Source organism: Pteropus vampyrus, unplaced genomic scaffold (assembly GCF_000151845.1).
Source record: "Pteropus vampyrus isolate Shadow unplaced genomic scaffold, Pvam_2.0 Scaffold146, whole genome shotgun sequence".
In the NCBI taxonomy this organism is placed as follows: Eukaryota; Metazoa; Chordata; class Mammalia; order Chiroptera; family Pteropodidae; genus Pteropus; species Pteropus vampyrus.
Window position 1 is genome coordinate 1,672,874 of NW_011888927.1, and position 21,284 is coordinate 1,694,157.

The 21,284-nt window shown below is 39.4% G+C and overlaps 1 protein-coding gene and 1 pseudogene across 1 annotated transcript in view; both read right to left on the minus strand.

Moving 5' to 3' along the window:
* Nucleotides 1-2,997: 2,997 nt before the first annotated feature.
* LOC105298171 (aldehyde oxidase 2) overlaps nt 2,998-21,284 on the minus strand; it is a 79,297-nt gene continuing 61,010 nt past the window's right edge. Inside the window, exons 32-37 of the mRNA XM_023535987.1 lie at nt 19,658-19,772; nt 17,015-17,080; nt 16,710-16,898; nt 14,326-14,493; nt 6,184-6,260; nt 2,998-4,364 (exon numbers count right to left, since the gene is read on the minus strand). Of these exons, the coding sequence (XP_023391755.1) occupies nt 6,207-6,260; nt 14,326-14,493; nt 16,710-16,898; nt 17,015-17,080; nt 19,658-19,772 (592 nt within the window). The 3' untranslated portion in view covers nt 2,998-4,364; nt 6,184-6,206. The remainder of the gene's footprint in view (nt 4,365-6,183; nt 6,261-14,325; nt 14,494-16,709; nt 16,899-17,014; nt 17,081-19,657; nt 19,773-21,284) is intronic.
* On the minus strand, nt 5,823-5,940 carry LOC111745144 (annotated as a pseudogene).

The window sequence follows — 21,284 nt, forward strand, 5'->3', positions numbered from 1 at the left end:
TCCTGCTGCCATAACAAATTACCACAAACTTGGTGGCTTAAAACAACACTGATTTATTATCTTATAGTTCTGGAGGTCAGATTCCAAAATGAGTCACATAGGCTGAAACCAAAGTGTCCTGGGTTAAAATCAAAGTGTTAGAAGGGCTGTATTCCTTCTGAGCACTCTAGGGGAGAATTCATTTCAGTCTTTTCCAGCTTCTAGAGACTGCCTACCTCAAGAACGAACTTTTCAGAGTCTGAACCCTAATAAATGGCAGATACATAAAGTTCCATTTCCCTAGAGCAGTACTATCCAATACAACTCTCTGGGATGATGGATATGGTCTCTGTTGTGCAGTTCAATATTGTCTTTGCTAGCCACATGTGGTTATTGAGTACTTGAAAGGTAGCTGGGCAACCTAGAGAACTGAATTTTTTATTTCATTAATTAAAATTAAAATTTAAATAGCCACATTGGACAGGGCAGCCCTAGAACATCAGATTACTCTTTAAAGGATTTATTAGTGCTGGAGTACAGCATTGAAAGAGCACGGAGTATTTTTTCCCCTTTCCAAGTTTTGGAAAATTTTTCTTAACATGCGAAAGTGAAATAGAGACTTCAACAGATTAAAATCCAATAACAATGTGAAGCCTGACTTCTTTGTCAAAGAACTATAGCTTCCTCCTTTTTATCTTCCTTACATCTCCTGGCTCATGGGTATCTGAGTTACATAGCATAGGTTTCATAAATACTTTCTTTTTGAATAGAGCACATTAATTTGCCCTTGCTTAGTCAAACATATGTAAGTATCAGTTTGAGATACACTCTGTGCTAAAGGATGTACACAATACAGTCCCTGACATTATCAGTGGGCCAGTAGTCTAGAAAGAGAGAACACACATGTAGATAAATAGACGATGTGATAGAAGAACCAGGTACAGCAGGGGTATGAGGGAGGAAAGGTCACTTCTACACTAAAACTATATCTATTAGCCTCAAAAGAAGGTTTACTGGCATAATGGGTTGAATAATGTCCCCCCAAATTCATGTCTACCTGGAACCTCAGAATGTGGCTTTGTTTGGAAATAGGGTCTTTATAGATATAATTAGTTAAGATGAGGTTATACTGGATTGGTGGGCCCTAAATCCAATGGCTGGTGTTTTTATAAGAGAAAGGAGAGGAAGAGTTGGACACAGATAGGCAGGGAAGAAAGCCATGTGCTGATGGAGGCAGAGATTGGAATGATGCAGCTACAAGCCAAGGAACACCAGGGAACCACTGGAAGAGGCAAGGAGGGATTCTTCCCTAGAGCCCATAGCCCTGCCAACACCTTGATTTCAGACTTCTAGCCTCCAGAATAAATATTTAAGCCACTCACTTTATGGGTATTTGTTACGGCTACTCTAGGAAACTAATACAATTGGCGATAGTGGGTAGCCCACAGAATTGAGGACAGAGTTAAAGAAGCAGGCCATGAGATGCACAGGGACAGGGGCACCTCTAGGATCTCAGCAGCAGAGCTGGGGGACTTAGTCTCCACGGCCTGGCAACCCTGGGGATCTGCCCCAGTGGCCTTTTAACCCAGTGTACCTTACTCAAAAGTCTAACTCTCAGTAAGGACTGAACATACCCTTTGCCTTTTCTAGCAGCCCTCCTGGAACATGTGGAGTGAAGGACAGGCAACTTCTCAAAGGAAAAGACCCCATGCAGATAAAAACAATAGGTGGCCGCTACACAAATGTTAGTACAATGCTTTAGGGAAGAAGAAACTGTCCTGTTGAATGCCCAGTGAGGATGAGGAGTTACAGATATTGAGAAAGATTATCCTGGCAGCTATGTGCAGAATGGTCTGGAGCAAGACCAGCTAGACAGCTGGTGGCACCATTTAAATGTGAAGTTAAGGGAGGGTGGGGGTGTCTGTCCTGCTGTGGTGCCAAGGAAAGAAAACTCTTGTTTTGTACTCAGTGAAATCTTAATATTAACTCATTCAATGTTGTGCAAGGAGACTGGAAAATGCCTTATATTCTCCAGTGATTTCCGCCTAATTTTTTTACTTTGTTTTAGCATCTTGAATCAAAAAGCACATCTTGCTATTGTCTGTCCAATGTTATGAGACTGTTCAAGAGTTAATTTTCACTGTTTCAGGTGGTAATGCTGGGAGCAGGTTTGTTTTTTCCTTTACAGGAGAGAAACCCAGGCTCAGAAGGCAAGGCCCGGAAGGCAAGAGCATAAACGCCTCCTGTGCTTACAAGACCTGGGCCAGGGGCAGTGGGGATGGGGGAAGAAATAGGAGGATCCACAGAGCTGAGATGAATGTTAAGGGTCCTAGTTCCTCACTATTATGGGCACCAGGGTACTGCTGAGGTGTGGAAGGGAGTGGAATTGTCTAGACCAAAAGAGGGGGAACGGCATTTTGCTCAGTGGGTCTAGGTGGTGTAACAGGCAGGAACCAGGTGCTTGTCCTGTCACCTTAGACTTCTCCTAACACTTAATATCCCAACATTTGGCCTTTGTGTCCCATCCCATATGTGGGACCAGCCAAGAGTAGCTCTAATCTTGACACGAGTGGCTGGGCATTCTGGGATCAGCTGTTCCTGAAGGAAAAAAAAAAAAAAAAAGAAAAAGTAGCTAATAAAAGTTTTTATACTCTGTGTTTGTGTGAGGATTGGCTGGATGGGGGTGGTCTGAGAGTAAGTCTTTGCACTGTATACCTTTTCATATTTTTGAACCATGTGAATGTAGTAATTACTAAAAAAATTCAGTAAGTTTCATTCTTTTACAATGCTTATATTGAGCCCAAATAACTGTTTTAAAGTATATGGCTTTAAATATGTCTTTTAAAAAAGTATTTTCATATCCATGCCATCCAGATTTTAGTGTACCAACTCACACAAATAATTTTTATTCAGATATATCTATTTTTATAATTCTCAAAGATGACAGTGGAGAATAAATGCCCAGTAGCCATCTTTAGCCCGATTAACCAAATTAAAAAAAATACAAATTATATTCGCCATCATTTAAAATGATACAAATGATAAAACACTTTTCTCACATTCATATTAGATTACACAATTAAGGATTTTATTTTTAAGAGCCAAAACATTTGTTTAAAATTACTTTGAACTTATTTCACCCCGGCTACTCCCACTAAGTTGCCCAGCTCTTCTGCTCATGTATGTAAAAATCTTGCGTAATTTTTGTCCTGTCCATGACCCTTCTGCTCCTGTCTCCTTTCTCTCTGTGCTCCTGTACCACTTCTTCCCTTGGACTCCTGTGCATAGGAGAGCCTCCAAAGTCAGCAGACTGGGCCTTGAACAGCTATATCCCAGTTCCTTCAATCAGACAGATTCACTGCCTCCTGTGACCTTCTGCTTCCTCCTGGCTTTCCATGCCTGATCTTTACCTTCTCTCACCAATCACCAAGGGCTCAGCTCAGCCTCTCCTCCTTCATTTTCTTCAGAGTCCACCAAGAGGACTGCTTGGTGAAACTGATCATGTGAATTCTGGCTGGTAGAGTGTCAGTTTACCTCCTGACTTTCTGGTCAAATAAGGCCTAATTCATAAACTGATTTCTCTTTTTCTGAAGGAGCTCAGAGAAATGGAATTTAGTGGATCTTATATGTTTCCAACTACAACATATGCGTGATTATGTTGTAGAATTCTCTTGCTCCATGTTACCCACTTCAATATATGGGAAAATGAACAAGAAGTATTTCTGAAATTCTGATACCAGCTCAGATGTTTTTCATGAACAAATTTAAAAAATAAAAGGGTTCATGAAAATACATTGAAAATGTTTTTACGCTGTTTTCTCCCTCCAAATTCCAAAGGAATGTCAACCAGCTGAATAGCTGATCTACATGAGGAAAGTGCCACTCCTTTGCGGTCAAATGCACATACGCAGACCCATAGCTAATCCACAGTAAAAACCAAACCAAACAAAACCTTGTAGAACTCTTGTGGTGTCCATAGCTGTGGCCACTGAATCAAACACATCCCTGGGAAAAGCAATCACATGTTCATCTACTGAGAATTGTCTTTCATTCTAGGATTGTAACTGGTATTATCAGTCTAGTTGCATGGATATGCAAAGGAAAAAATTGCTTTTATAGCAATATTTACATGATATCTTCAGAAACATATCAGTTTTAAATGTGATTGCTGTGACTATTGCAGTGGTTTGTCTCTAGGCTGGTGGCCTCTAGGCTAGAAAGTCTAAGTAAGTAATTTGCAGATAATAATTCATCTTAATGTAATCAGACTTGAATAATGTTTCTAAATTGTGTGTCATTTCTTTTCCCAACAGCATAAGAATATCAGTGTAGAGTCCAGTTAGGATCAAAAAGCTTATCTTTTCACTTGTGAAAAATTGAAACACCTGGAAAAAAAGAAAATAGAATAATTATAAAATGTGCACATCCCTCAACTTTTATGTGTGAGAACAACAAATAGCTGACAATTGGATTGGTAAGCTTTACTGATATGAATAAGTATGTTTAGTTACTTATTTATTCACCCTTGGCTTCCATATCTTCATTTTTAAAATGAAAAGCTGGATGAGATCAGAGGTTTTTACACATTTTTTAGCTGTGGTTTAAAACGTTATGGGGAACATACATATATGATTTTGGTATAGTATAAATTTAATAAGGTCAACGTTTAACACTTGTTTATAAAGCAAATACAAGTACTTTGAAGAATGCAAAAATTTGAAATTGCAGGTAAAGGATGACAGCTAAAGATTCAGAATGCAATTTATATCTGCATTTTGTCTTAATTGCTCTACATGGAGAGAATTCTGCACACAGAATAGTTGTATGTGGTAAAGTGGCAAGAGTTTTTTTGTTTTGTTTTTGTTTTTTAAAATTGTCTTGCAGTCTGAAGACAGTCTTTATTTTAAAGTCTGTACAAAACTTGACAACCCAGTTCACTCATTGGTGTTTGCTAATTTGTTAAGATTTGGTATTTAGCGCATCTGTGTGTGTATGTGTGTTTGTGTGTTTAGCTATCTTTCAATGAGTAATAGTGTCAGACATAATGCTATATGCTTCACATACCTTGTTTTACGTAGGAAATATAATGGATTTGCCATCATATTCACATTTATTACTCAGAAAGAGAGAGGTAGAGAGAGAAAATAATTGAAGAATTCAAAAATTCTGCCCGCCATACTTGGGTGTATGTTTTAAAATATAATTTTAAACATTGCCTATTTTTATTTTTGTTGTTATTGTGAAAGGAGAAACAAAAATCTCATCAATTATTTAATCTGATTCAGCAAAACCATCAGTGCAAGTTCTCTGACAAAGCACAACAGAATCAAACATACATATGTTAATATCTGTGGGTTGTTTTAGACATTTAATTGGAAAATTAGAATTTGATTAAAAAAACCTGTTTTCTCTAAATCTGTGATGTAGTTCTCTTGGGTTTCTTTAATGTTGCCCATTAAGTATGCAGAAAAGCAGAAGTTTGATTTTCTAACAATGAAAATGTGTTTCTTTTATCAGCATATATTTCCCAGGTCCTTTCAGAGTTGACTCGCCAAAGTTTTCAGGGCTCCGTGTTTCGTGTTCAGCAGCAGTACAAAACTGTAGCAATTGAACTCAATGAATACAAATAGGTAACTCCCTCAAATAGCGCTAGTTAATTATAAATGTAGTAATCAACAGATTTTATTGTGATGTTTTGCACTCAAGTTGTGGTTCTCAAAAGAATCAGGGAGTAGGATCTTTAAAATATCTTAATCCACAGCATTCTCATTTTAAATTTTATTTTATTTTATTATGTATTTAAAAAAATTTATTTTATTTTATTTTATCTTATTTTATTTTTACACATACAGCACCCAGTCTTCCTTGGTGGTTTCCAATCCAAGTACTAACCAGGCCCGACCCTGCTTAGCTTCCGAGATCAGATGGGTCGGGTGTGTTCAGGGTGGCATGGCTGTAGTAAAATATTTTATTTTAAAATAAAAAGAAAAACTGCTATGTTGGGTTACCCTGACTTTACTCTGTCAGCATCAAAGCCATGCTTGTTTATTGTTAAAGGATTAAAATATTGGATAAGATTTAAAAATGAAACTTGATTTACATACTTGCACAGTCCTAAATTTCCATAGAACACAGTTGGAAAGTCACTGGACTGGCTGATTTTTTTTCTTTCTGAGTAATTATCTTTCAGCTTATTGATCTTACCTTTTAAGGAAATGACAGCAGTGTTATGCTATAGGGATAGACCAAGGTTTAAATGTCTTAGGGTCATCTCTTGGAATCTAAGAAAGAAAGAAAATCCAATACTTAGTATCATAATACCATTGTGTTACCAAACTCAAGGGATTCGTTTTGCCTGCATGCATCAAAGCCAAAGGAGACACAGACAAGAGTTTGCAGCAAAGAAAGTAATGGTTTATTTAAGGAAATGGCACCAAGCCTGAAGACGCAGGTGAGCTAGTGCTCAAAGACCTGGCTCCCCAATGGCCTATAGGGGATAGGTTATATAGGGGAAAACTTGTTAGCTAAGGGAGCTGGGGTTGTGGTCTCTATTGATTGGTCAGGGTTAGGGTAGGAGGCAGTTGATCATTGCATCAGGTCCTGCTGTCAGTCATGGATCATGTCTGGTTTCAAGGGGATGCCGGTAGGGTCATTCAGCCTTCATGGGTGTGGAACTGCAAGGTGTTAACTTTAGTTTGACCGAAACTGTTTCTGTAGTCAACAGACCTGTAGCTTTGTTCCTAAGACTGTTTGATGCTGACCTAAGGGCTCAATGACTAAGGAAGTGATCTGGCAGGATGCAGAAGGATAAGGAAAGAAAAGAAGCAAGTGAGCCCAGGATCAGTTTGAATCAAGGAGAAAGGGAAGAGAAAAAGTCATTTTAAAGAAGTGAAGATTTGCACAGTCGCAAAGAAGATAGGTAACTAATCGAAGTACCCTCTTACTTAGCAATATTAAGTGTAGCAGAAATCATAATCCTGATCCACTGCCTCTTCAGAGTTGTCACTAAAAAGAAATGGTACAGTCCCATTCCCCAGGAAGATCCTGCCTCCTTCCATCAGAAAATTTTTCCAAAACCTACAGATCTGATATAATTTTCCTGATGAAATGCTGCATTCAACATTAGTTCTTGCAGTCCTCAATTCCTGTCTCCTGTGCTGGGAATTCTTCCCCTTAGGTTTGGCCAGAAAGCAGAACATACGTTCCTCGCCTCTACTGTTATCATGTTTTTGTATAAAGAATTGACTTTTAGTTACAAAGGTGTTAAAAACACAAACTTCACATAACAGAAAGTCGTGAAGATTCTCAAAAGCTTTTTTCCTAATATTTGTTTCACAAAAACAAAATCTCCAAATAAACAAAACAACAACCCAACTCCTGTCAGGATACCTTTACCTTCTTAATCTGTATTGGAATGTAAATAGGGGGCTAGGTTTGCCCTTCTCACAGGGCCTTCCCTAATTCTCCACTTAGCTCCTGTGTTGGGAGTTGCCTGGCTATTTTACTTAGAATCAGCCTGTTCTACCTGGACTGGGCTGGACACTGGACAAAGCTCCTCCGTCTAGTCTGAGGTAGATTCAGGTCAGCTCTTCTGACAAATGTGATGGGAATTTTTAGCCTCTTTTAAAACCTACTTCCTATTCTTTTCACAAGATCTAGGTTCCTGGAGTACCCTTCTGCTTTGGGACTCAAATCAATACTCCTTATCTTGCTACAGCAGCTTTCTTGGCTCTCACCTACTCTCTAGCTCTTGAGTGAGGACATCACTTCTTTTTTGGTCTCAAAGATCCAGACCTGGGACTTGAGCTGCTCTTCATTGGCCTTTGGTGATCTTCTTTTTTTCTTCTCCCTTGCTTAGTGCCATAAACCCCTTCCTCTCTCCTTCTCTTTCTCCCCGGTTAGTTCTTGATAGCTATAACGATGGCAATATATTCACTATGGTGTCAGGACTGATTCCGCTTTTAGTTAAATTTCAGCTTCTGAGATATGTCTATGCCCAGTCTCATTGGTGTCAAGGCCTAGGTCAGTGGTAGTTGCCATCAATTCGGGATTATTCAACATCAATTTTGTGCAGTAAAGGATTAACTCAGCAGGCCTGCGGTGTGCAAGCCCTGAACACTCTAAAGAAAAGTTCAGCCCTTGACCAGCTCCTGGGAGATAACACCTAAGCCTTTGAAATACTCTGCCTGAAAAGAGTGTCATTGTTTATCTGAGGTCTTGGGCCATATGGTATTTTTGACCTCTTAAAAGGGTTGGACACTGGGTAACTAAGGTTAGCTATGCAGGTCATAACCTTTGCCTATGTGACTTAGTCTTAATAAGAACTCTGACACCAAAGCTCAGGAGAGCTCCCTGATTGGTTATATACTTTGTGCGTTTTCTCACACATCGTTGCTGGGAGAATTAAGTGCTATCTGTGTGACTCCAGTGGGAGAAGACAACTGGAAGCGTACACCTGGTTTCTCCTGGACTCTGTCCTATGTGCCTTTTTCCTTTGTTGATGTTAATTTGTATGCTTTCACTGTAATAAACCATAACCATGCGTATAACAGTTTTCTAAGTTCTGGAAGTCCATCTAGTCGAACATTGAAATTCAAAGGTACTTTTGGGGACTTTTAATCAATCATCATCATCATCAATGTACATCGACCACTTCCTATGTGTGACAACTGCTATATGCTTTTCATGTGTTAAATTATTGAAATCTTTCAACAATCCTGTAAAGTAATTAGTATTATTCTCTCCACACACCTCTCCCCTCATTTTATAGATAGGGACACTGAGCGATCAGAGAGGTTAAATACATCTTTAAAGGTAGAGCTGGGATTGCAACCCAGGTTCCTCTGATTCCAGGGCCATGTCTTAACTGAGTTAAAACAGTCTATTATTTCTCCTTCCCCCGACCAGACAAGATGGCTGCCTTTTTTCTGTTTCACATATTGCATTGCTCATTCTCTCTCTTAATCTGAGGAATGCCTCCAGCTTTGCCCTCTTCCTTTTTATGTGCTTCCTTTCTCCTGATTCCCTCAGCTAAAGGAAGTAAAGGAGGTCCAGAGACCAGGTAGGAGAATTTTTAGATACAAAAATATGCATTTAATAACAGTATTGGATAATCCTCCTTTAGTAGTAAGAACGGCCACTGTGTGAAGTGCCACCAAGCATTAAAGAGCACAGATTTAGTCCCTGCATCCTGAGACAAAGCATGTTCAATGTGGAACTAGTTTCACAGCCTGTTTTAGTGCCAATAAACCTCTTCTAAAACTGCATAAGGGGTAGGTAAAGAAGAAGTACACGCCTGTCTGAGTATGTGTGCGCTGTGTGTTTGTATGTGTGTGCATGCATGTATCTCATTGGAACAGGATGATAGGCTCAGGATTCTGGGGAAGGCACTATGGACGCCTCCACTCTGTGTTGTTTCCTGAGTCCTGTAGCTTGGTCCTGTGTGTTCCATCTCACAGAGTCCATGTGACTGGGTGTGTTTGTGCAGCTTCGAGGCTCTGCCAATTACCCGTGGCATAGCTTTTAGCAGAACAGGCAGGAGACTGCATGTTTTTACGTGTTGTAGGGGTAAGTTCCAGAATCATAGAAAATAGAATGCAGTCTCGTAGGACTGGCAGTACATCTCTCCCAGGTCAGGGAAATGCAAGGATATGGGGTTGAAGACTAGCATTTTGGAAGGAACCATCTGAGACTAGTGTAGGTAAACCAGGCTGCCTGCAGCACAGGAAATGTTTACACGCCTCTCCTCCTACATCTGGCAGAAAGGGCTTCCTTTATTGAACTAAACAGGTGGCACTTTTCGTGCTGCCAACTCTCACTGAATCTGGGCATCTAGAAATACAAAAGATGAGACTCGGGGGTGGTAAGGGTGGTGGTGATGTAGAGCAAGGGGAGTAGGTGGAAGGAGGCCGGAGTAGGGTTTGCAGAGCAGGGAAGGTAAAGGCCTTTAGAAACTACACACTTGCCTACCTTATAGAATACCAGGGGCAGGACAGGTATGGCTATTTTGAATTGGGTACTGGTCTAGAATGAAAGGACTTTTCCCCATTAAGTTACTATAAAATCAGGGCTTAGCCTAACCTAGTCATTTGTTGTGATTGCAAGGATTCCTCATGAGTCAGCATTAAAAGGCTGCTTCTTTGAAATGTTGGGTGAGCTGAAACCTTTTACAAACTTGTTTCTAAGCTGAGTTGTCTGATTTTAGCTTCCAGGAGAGGGGAAACGGATCTGCTAGTTGGCTTTACATGGCCTCCCACTATGACAGCCCACACATACCGCGTTTCTGTAGTTACTTTAATAAATACTTTTTGCTGCTAGTGATAACAAGGTAACAAGGTTTTTGGGTTTGTCCTACTGAAAACATCGCTAAAGCAGTATTTTTGTAATTTTTAACCCATTTCCCGTTTGCTGCGAAAATACTCGCCCGCGGCGCTTGTGGCTGCAGCGTTTACCCCAAGATAACTCGCAGATTACAGTCCTAACCTTAACCCCAAAGCTTGCCCCAAAGAGAGAAAAATAGTGCTTTTATTATTATTTCCGCATTGCTCTAGTATATCCATAGTCTTTGGAAACAAATGACATCATTCTATTGATAGCATTCTGTTTTTAGTGGCAGTTTTCCATTTACAAAATATAGTAATTCTTGATCACTGAAAATGTCAAATGCTAGAAAATGCAGCGTTCCTACACATGACGTTAAATCAACTGGCAGCAAGCTGCACTTTTTTTTTTCTAAATGGGAAAAGTTAAGGCTGTGGAATTAATTCTCCGTGTCTCTGAATCCTGAAGATTTTTTAAAAAATAAAATCTGTTTCTAAGGAAAAGTCCTAATTTGAAAATGTTAATTATGTATTTTTATTTTTATGTATGTTTATCTTTAAGGGACATTTCCTTCTTGGGGTGGGGAATTTAAACGACTATATAAAACACATTTCCCAAGAAATGCATTTTTCTTTCTTTTCTCATCCCCCCAAAGGAAATTATATATAGATATGATGTTCGTGGCCATGTCTGGGTGAGCCAGGCTGCTCTGCTGGGCTCAGAGCAGAAACCATCACCAGCACCACTGCTCTGACCTGGGGTTAACCACCTGAGAAAGGGCCCCAGCCTAAAAGCAACAACCCAGAACCCAGAACCCAGAACTCTGAGCAAGGTAACCAAGGCCACACATGTAGAAAGGTTTTGCTCAAATAATAGAACTTTTTGTAACAAAAGTGTTCTAGCCTTCCTATCAATGTCTGCTCTTTGTTGAAGCTGGAAGCTAATTATCGGTGAAAATGAGGCCGCTAGTCTTATGAGTTGTTTTTTCTGCCCTCAGCAGCCCAACTTGATTTAATATGGGAGGGGCACATTTTGAAGAAGGTCATTAATAGTTATGGGTACTTGATGGAGACCTTAACCCTAATATTTTCAGAGTGACTTGTATTTACACAATATTTTTACATGCATTTAAATGCATATTTTACTTAATTCCAAAAGGAAAAGTACTGAGTGTTTGCTATTTCTATTAAAGAAATAGACATAAGCAGGCTGTTATTTACCTTATGATTATTAGAAGATTATTAAAAGAGGAGATTTTGGACTTTCCAATATTCACATTCTAGTATACTCACCTCACTTGTCAGAAAAAAAGTGTGTTTTGATAACAATACTCAAAGATCAAATACAAAGAGTGTTAGTATCTATGTTTCTCGAAAAAAAAATTTTCTGTATAGTATAGTATTGTATGCCAGTGTGAATTATTTTATATTTCAATTAAAAAAACATCTTGTAGTTCGAGCAAATGTAAATTCTGATACAGGCTCAGATTTGTTCCAAGATGCTATAAAAAGACTGGTCTGAGTAGGGAGCCAGGCTGTCAGAACTTCGGGAGGCCTCCAGTGTGAATAAACGGTAATTTTAAATCTCTGAAGAAGTAGATCTGAATCGCCATAGAGGGTGGGTGCCAGGGAAGCTGCGGATGGAAGGACTACCAAGGTCTCGCCTGCCGATCTGAAGATAAGGGTAGAACCACAGATTTCTATTTCTTTTATTTCTACTTCTTTTATTTCTATTTCTTTTTATCTCTCTGCCAGGGAGAACAATTGCAGTCTTTCAGTTACAAGTTTTCTACCACAGAGGCAAATTCGGAAACTTAATAAGTAGGCTGTTTATTTTTGAGGGCTACTTAATCTCAGCCTACTTTGAATCCATTGAAACTGTCTCAGGGCCTTTGCATTAGCTAGTCTCTGCCTTGAGCACACCATTATCAGCTTTATGCTTGCTCTTTCACTTCATGCAGGCCTTGGCTCAAGTGTGAACACCCAGAGAAAACTTCTCTAATAAACTATCTAAAATAATCTAAAATAATCTCATCTCATTCTAGCTCCCTACTCTTCTATTTTGCTTTACAGTATTTATGATCACCTGAAATTGTATTGTGTTTGTTTACTTGTTTACTATCTGGTTTCCTAAATAAAATGTAAGCTCCATGCAGGTAAAGATTGGCTCACTATTTCTTTAGGTTCATAGCACAGTACCTGGCACATGGAAAAGGCTGAATAAATGTTAGATGAATGAATTACGTGATGAATGATCAAAGCTGGGGCCACATCCATGACCCCTTTGACTTTAAGAAAAGGTTAAGGCTAAGTTAGAAAAGTTTTGTTTTATTGACACACTGGGATAGTCCAGAGTCAGCCAAGCACTTACACTTTACAGTAATTGTTTGTCTTTCTCCTCTGCTATGCTGTAAACAACTTGAAAGCAGGGACCTGTGTCTGGTTCACTATTGTACTCTTGGTTCCTCAAACTATGCAAGAAGGAAAGTATCCAATTAATTTCTTGAATATGATTAAAATATGAAAGGTGGGTAGGGGTTAGCCAGGTGAAGAAAAGAAAGAAGATGGTTCCAAGCAGAGGGAGGAGCATGGCAGAGGTCTCTGTTCTTGATACAAAGAACAGACAGAAGATGGCAAGTGTGGCTGGCATGGAGAGAGAAGGTGGGCTGGGGGACCATGTGTGGCTGGAGAGGTGCATGGGGGCCTGCCATACTGGACTTTGTAGGTTTATAGGCTTTGCATGGCAAATTAAAAAGTCCAATCTTTAACCCAAGAGCAATGGGAACCTTTTCGCTTTGTGTATGTGCTAGAGTGACATGATATTTGTCACACCACAGGTTTCTGGCTGCAGTGTGTATAGGGAGACCATTAGGAGGCGGCTCTGACACAGGCCAAAGAGATGGTAGTTGGACTTAGGGTCTCTAGAGAATAAGTAGAGATAACTCTACTTTATTCACCTCTGGATTCTCAGCACCCAGAACAATGCCTGGCACCTGTTAGATACTCAAAAAATGTTTAATGAGTGAATAACATACTGGTTAGAAATGGAGGAAATAGACTGGTACAAGAGATTGTTAGGGGTTAAAATGAATGGGACATGGAGAAAGACTGGCTACTGAGAATGAGAGAGAGAAATGTCAGGCCAACTCCCAGATTTTGGGTTTGTGTTCCTACACGTGTGGAGTAGTATTGCCATTTCCTACGACAGGAAGCAGCAGAAGAATCTATATTTTGTGTGCTTCTGCTCCTCTTTGTTAAGCCAAAAGTCAGGACTTCCTCCTCTTTGCGTCCCTTGGCAGGCTTCTGGTTGTCCTCTCTGTTGGTGTCCAGCTGAGGACAGAGGGTCTGGAGCCCAGAACAGAGTAACTCATGGATCTCTCAAGTCTCCCTAAGGACTTGAATGGCCTACATTCTCCTGTTATCAGATATACACGAGGTCAGTGGAATGGCTAGGGATATTGTGGGTCAGGATCAGTACAAAGGATAATGGTCATTCTCAATGTGGTCCGAGTAGCCTTATTACCAAGAGCCTATTGTTAAGAAGTTAAACATTCTGCCCTGCCCTTGCCTCTAAAACTTATTGCACTGCCTAGAAATAAAGGTTATGAGTTTGTGAGATAAATGATTTTGGCTAGGTATTTTCTTTTTGTGTTTATTTTTTGAGGGATCTTATGTGGGGAAGAAGTATCTTCTCAATTTAGATTTCCTGTGAATAAAAAAGGCTCAACAGAGTCACTCCCAGTTACAGTGTTTAAATCTTTTCAAACATTTATGCCAGGATATCCTGATTTTTTGAAAACATAAATAAGGTATATTTTACATATAAACATGTGAATTAAAAGATGGTTAAAAATGTGTGTGTATGTGTGTATGTTATGGTGATTTCTAGTTAGTGGGCTTATGGCTGCTTTTAACTTTCATCTTATAATTTCATTAGACTCAGATTAGGTTATAAATTTACCTCAGAGGTCTAAGAAGCAGGAAATAGAAAAATCACCTATTAGGAAAATAAACAATAATTCCATACCATCTCTGTAAACCGATCTGCACAGGCCATTCGAACACGCTCTGGCGTCGCTGGACTCTTCGCTGTGAAGTCCTCGGCTATGTCTCTCTCCCTGCGTGCTGTGGCCACAGCGTCAGCAATGGCAAAGAATACAGATGACCCTAGGAACATCCCAGACTCCCCCAGGCCCTGCAAAAAAGTACCTTTGTTTTAGAAGCTTCCACACTAGACTATAAGCTGCTAAAAGTCAGGGGCCAGGTCTTGTTCACCATTGTATCCCCAATCCCTAGCACTGGGTCTTGCACACAATAGGTTCTCAATAAATATTTGTGGACCGACTTATTGACTGAATGAAGCTTAAGTGCTCTTAAAATCACAATTTCACATGAACTTCCCCTATCTTTAATAGTGTTTGGGTTACATCTTTGTTCTATAGGAAAGAGGGGGGTGTTTGTGTGTGTGTGTATGTGTGTGTGTGGTGAGGGGAGGGTACCCTATTTAGAAAAACACATTCAGTGGACTGAACTAAGTCAGCTTCATGAGCAAAGAGAAAAATTATAACTCCAGGGTCAGGGAGGCAAGGTACTTTAGAAGAAAGAGTACAGACTTTGGTACCAGATGATGGGTTGAAAGCCCATCATCTGCAAGGAATAGTCAGGTAATACAAATGAGTGATGCGAGGAGATGAAGGGCTATAAGGAATAGTAGGGATTATGGTGAAGTAGAGATACACCCATGTCCTGTCTAAAGGAGGCAGCTGTTCTTCAGTTCTAGCTAATTATTGCCTTTCAGAAATGTAGCTAAAATGATCAGATCATGCAATTTTCCAACAGAATTTAGATATTCATATTTTCATATAAAATTCTCTGACTTTAAAAAAACACTGTATAGGACAAAGAAAACACATCTCCAGGCTGGATTTGGTCAGTGGCCTCAATTTGCAATCCCTGAGCTAAGAGTGACTGAATTTGCATCCTGACCCCGACTCCCTGTGTTTCTCTGGGTGAGACGTGGGCAAAGACACCTACTTTACAGGGTGCCGTGAAGTTCAGGAAGCACAAAAGCACATAGCAGAGCACTTGGTACCTGGTAGGTCCCTCTTATTATTCTTAGGACACTCCATGGTGCCTATGAGTGGCTGGCCACAACCACAAGGACCCAAGGGCCCTGCCGGCCCTGTTACTGTTGGTGGCCTAAAAGATGCTCTCTGTGGGCTCTGGCATCCTTTTGCCTTTTTCCTGTTGAGTGATTTCCAATCCAAGAAGAATCGAAAGGACCTATTGATTGTCCTTCCTTTCAAATTTTCTCCACCTCACCACCGTCTGTTCAGCGAAACTTTCTGGGCTATAAGAGGGATCCACTTTGGAAATGATAAAATTCCAGCAGGTAAAGTTCCAGAAGAAAAATCATTTATTGATTTTTAGTATTAACTTGCCACCCCTAGTAAGAAGTCTCCCGAAAGATTTTAGAGAAAATTTTAACAGTATATCTCAAACCTAAATGAAGTTTCTATTCCCCGGATGGTTTTCACATCGAATCTGCATCTAGCAATGCAAACACATGCTGACTTTTATTTTAATTTGTAATTTCACTACTTTAGCAATTACCAAGGGCTGGTATGTTTACTTATTGATACTGTTGCCATCTGGACCAGATAATTCTTTGTTGTGGATGGCCGTCTTGTGCCTTGAAGGCTGTTTAGATGTCACTAGTAGTAACATCTTCACTCCTAGTTGTAACCAGAAATGTCACTAGTAGTAACACTTTCACTCCTAGTTGTAACCAGAAATGTCACTAGTAGTAACACTTTCACTCCTAGCTGTAACCAGAAATGTCTCCAGACATTGCCAAATGTTCCTGGGGGAAGGGGAAGGAGGGAAATCACCCCTCCCCATTGAGAACATTGCTTTAGATCATTTCTGGGTATGGCTGAGGATGCCAAGCCTCTAGGAGGTGAGTGATTTGCTTCACATCATAGGGCGTTGGTGGGGTTGGGGCAGGAATCAGATATTCTAAAGGCCTAGTCCGGAATTCTGTCCATGCTGCCACTGCTTTCTAAGATTTCAGGAGCATTGTGACTTCAATCCAATTTAATATTTTCATCTTATGGCTCTTAAGTGAGAATATTATTCTAGCAAATCAAACCTTTTTGCTGAATTTTAGAGTTCTCAGTGAAAGAGGATTTAATAAATAAAACCCTTGGCCCAGAATTGTCATTGGGTAGGTCATTGGTCTTCTCTGAATCTCTGAATTTCTCTAAGTGAGTCACCTCCAAATTTTAATAGTCTATCTCGATTTGGTCCCGATAAAGCTTGACATTTATTTTTCATTTTATCTACCTGCTTTCATTTATTATGCTGCCTGATCCGTCACATTGTGCAATAGTAGGTGGTTTGGGTGCTTACCTTGGATGAATAGATGGTTAGTGGGGTTTGTGATGATGGCAACAAGGAGACATTGAACTCCTCTGGGACATCAGTGATGGTTGGAATTTTGTACTCATCTGGACCTCGAGAGTATAGGACACCTTCTGGAGAATATTTTAGCTCCTCAGTGGTATAAAGGCCCATTCCCTGAATAAATGAACCTTCAATCTGAAGGAGGAAAATGTCAAGTTCTGTGATACTGTATGCTTTTCAGAAGGCCTTTACCTACCCTGCAGTGACTCTCAGGAAGGAAGCAGCATCCGTCTAAGTGGGCCAGCACCTACCTGCCCAATATCAATGGCTGGATTTAAGCTGCAACATGCATCCATGACGATGTCTGTTCTGATTTTCTGCCAAAATTTAAAAATACCTCACTCAGCATAAAAACTTGAATTAAAAATATTGTTTTAAGGTTTATTCGAATGGTCTCAAATTATTCCAGAACTCCTGCTGGTTAATTAACTCTTCATTGAATTCCAGCAACATTACCACAGCAACAATGTGGTAAGTCATTGGCTATGCTCTTCATATTTAGTGCTAGGACTGTCGATGACCCCAGAAGGTCTTTTGCATTCATGATTTTGAGTCCTCTAAAGTGACTCTGAAGTCCATGGCATGTTGGTATGTTTGAGTGTTACTTAGTAAATAATTGGACCTGGTTGTTCATCTGATTCTCAACCTGGATTTATTGCTCTAATGTAATTCATGAGATCATCTAGTCCTCGTAATGGTTTGATGTAGGTGGTATTATTGCATTTTACTGAAGAAATCATAGCCTATAGTGGCATATATGAATTTGGGGATGTGCAAGGTCTTGGAACATTATTAGGGCGAATGTTGAGAACACCGTCGACTTTGCTAATCTACTTCCTTCCCTAAGAAAAATCACTCTAATATAGCCCTTCCGTTTAGGCACTGGGCATGAGCCACAGAAAGCCCCTAAGTCCCTGTGGTCTATCTCAGGAGTATCTGTGGGCTTTCCTTCTGCTCCCACATCCAGTGCTTGTTCTGATATCACTATTCTCTGTTTAGGCCCAATACTTGGGCTCCTATTTCCTATCCAGCCCTTTGGATAGGAAATTCTCTTTTGACTCAAACGTTGAACTCTCAGACAACCTACTGTGGGCACTGGCACAAGCCTTCATCCATTCTCAACCTGGATAGGGCAGGAGATTGGACTCACTTTAGAGTGGGCCTTCAATTTACTTGTAACTTGAAACCTGGTTTATTTTGCATTATGGATGTTGGACAATGGGAAGAGGTGGCTGTGCACTAAATGAATTGTCAGATGTTTTAGTTCATCAACCACAAATAGCTAGTAGCAATAAAGCCTGTCATTTCATCTCCTGTTTCTCTTTAATTAAAAGAACAAAGTATTTCAAGGGACCAAAGCGATATTGAAATGACTGAACCTTAAACTGTAATAAGGGAGGCACAGGGAAGACCAAATTTAGAATTTTCTGGTACCATAAATTCTGGAAGATCCCCATGAGGTTCATTTCTTCAGATATTTATAGCAAGGCCCGAAGGTGAAATTGCCAGATTAAATAAGTATGTCCCAAATATTTCAGGGAGCATAATTATACCAGAAAATTATTTTTGTTTTGTTTATCTGAAATTCAAATTTTTACTGAGCATCCTATATCTTTATTTGCTAAATCTGGCAACACCACCTTCAGGATGGAGGTTTAGAAAACTAGTTGATTTCTCAAAACAGCTTCCCACTAGTGTGGAGTCTTGCAGCGACACTGACACTTGGTCTTTTGGGAGGGCCTGGTGCAGAACCCCCAGGCTAGTCGCCTGCAACCACAGCTTTCTTTTTTGCCACACCATGCTGTGCAAACATTATCACTATCTATATGTGTCATGATGTGAAAAACATTAGGACACACAGTCTGAGCAACTGTGATTCTAATTTCATGAGTTTACTTCTTAACAATGATCTGGAATGAAAATGGAGACATTATACTAATGTATCCTAAAGATGAGCCTGAGTGAAATGCGAGGACAACTGCTCTCCAGATACCCCTTCATTTACTATATTTTTAAAAGCCCTATTCATATAATATTTAAGTGGCAGACAAGTTAACCAACAATGGGGTAATAAAAGACATTTCGATAAGATTTACAAGTCAGTATTTGCAAAGTCCTTTCTATTTTATATGAATAGGCCATTTCTGTTTTGGGGCAAGATGGTTCAAGGTGATGTTGGAATAATTTGTGTATGGAATTTAGATATGTCATTGATCCATCCTGTAAATTTACTGTGCTTTGGACTATACTATATTCTATTTAAGATTTCTGTAATCCCTGTCGCCAGAATGATATTTGGCATATATTCATGGATTTATCCTTTATGGTGGAAGGTGTTAACTTTTGCTTAAATATGACTCCCTGTCTTCAATAGGTGGTTTCTTGGATGCTCAATGAAATAGCAAACAAAATTATTTTTACTTTCCCTCTCTCTTCCCTCTAATCTTTAGATGCCTATAAGTACCTTTGGGATACCTGACTTTGAAGAAACAGTATCACATTGCCATATGCTTTTAAAATGTTTACTCGAAACAGTTTGCTAAATTACCTATTCCTTCAGATTAGATAAACTGATCTACCTTTAGAAAAAAAAATTTTTTTTTTTTTTTTTTTTTTTTTTTTTTTTTTGCAAAAACTTTAGAAAGTGGTTTTATCTGAAATGAAATAAGAAACAATGCATTTTAGGCTGTCGTGAGCAATTCCTTTTTAACTATTTCTTTTTAAGTGGAAATTCACTATAAAGCTGGATCTCTAGTCATTCCCATGGAATTGAAAGAAGCCTTATTCTTATTGTACAAGTATTATATAATGAAATTGGGCTACTAATTACAATGCAGTTTTGTTATTGTTTTAACTTTGTAATTGTTTTAAGAGGAAAGTTATGTTGGAGTTACCTTGTGAGCTCCTGTCAGACAGTCAATTTCAACCTCAGAACAGGCTGCTCCATAGACATAGTATGGAAACGGGTCACCCTCCCCCTTCTCCCAGTCCATGAAGGCCTTGTAGCCCCTGTTGGAAGAAAGAAAGCCCGTTTAGCTTGGGGTGTGGGAAGGATACAAAGAGTATTGATTCATTTTCAAACTTTACTCAAGTTTTATGATAGCGTTTCTTTTGATTGATGCTTTTTTCAACTGCCTTTTCAACTAATTTAAACTACTACCTGTATTGACAACCTAGCTGGTTACAGCAACACCTCGTTTGCCTCCAGTTTAAAGAGGATACTCTTTGTGCTGCAGTTTGGACACCAAAAACAGAGAGAGGCCAACAGACTGCTTTGGTCCAGACCTCACGGGATGTCTGTATCTTGATGGTTTAAAGGTTGAGGTTTAGCTCTTCCCATTGAGAACCTCAATTGATTTTATCAGCATTCCCAGAGGGACCCTCCTGCTGGTTAAAAGGGCTGGTAATTTAATGTAGTAATGCATAATGGAAGATGTATTCAGCTAGAGAGCTAATTTGCTCTCTTTTTGGGTAACTGAACTCAGGAATTTAGAACTTATTATGTACAGGTCACTGGGTTGGGCTGTTACTGTCCGCTTTCCTTCTTTCTTCATGAGCATTTGCTTTACTGCTAGCTCCCCTCCCCCCACCCCCCTCTGTAGTTTGGTGGTTTGCTTCACTAGATTGTTAAACTAATGTCATACAAACACTTCCTGAATTTGATAACCAGCTCTCCTCTCTGTGCTTCATTCAGTTAACATGCATTTACTGATGGCCTCCCACTAACAGACATGGCACAAATGATGACTGGTGATGACCATCTTATTCATCTCCTCCTGCCCAGCAAGGAGCTTCGACATAGAAAGATTTTATGGTAAATGGAGGGAGATTTGAAAAATTGAGTGCAAGTTATTTCTAATGATATCTTTTTACTATTCACAATAAAGAATATTATTCTTTACTTTTTCAAAAGTAAAGAAAAGTAAATAATGATTAGATATCATAAGTCATGTTAAATTATTTTTCCCAATAGAGGTATTTTTATTATTCAATATTTCTTTGAACATAGCATAAAGGCCTATGTGAAGTCATAAAATTTGGAGCCTAGAAGGGACCTCAAAGATCACTTAACGAAAACTTATTTTACAAATGAGGGAACTGAGGCCCAGAGTGATTGGGTTACCTCATATTTTCTCAGTTATGTCAAGACATTATTGTAATTTTTACCTGAAGTATCCGGTGGCCGAAAGACTGATTCTTTGTTCAAAAGCAGCTTCTATCTGTAGAATGGGCACATTTAATTAAAAATATATATATATACCATTTGATAGGTGAAAATGAAAATATCCTATGTATCAAAACTGACATCTGATCATTGTTGTTGGTGCTTTGTTACCAAAAATAGAATTCGCCATAATATTTTCTTTCCTCAGCTGGTACACTAACGATTTCCTTCTGACTAAGTTCAGAAGTCTGAATTAAACAAATAAAGTAGAATACTGCTGTACATCCATAATGTAGAGGCTTAGTTCACAGGGTATTTAGGGCTTTATTTCTAAATGTTAGAATGTTACTGTGTAT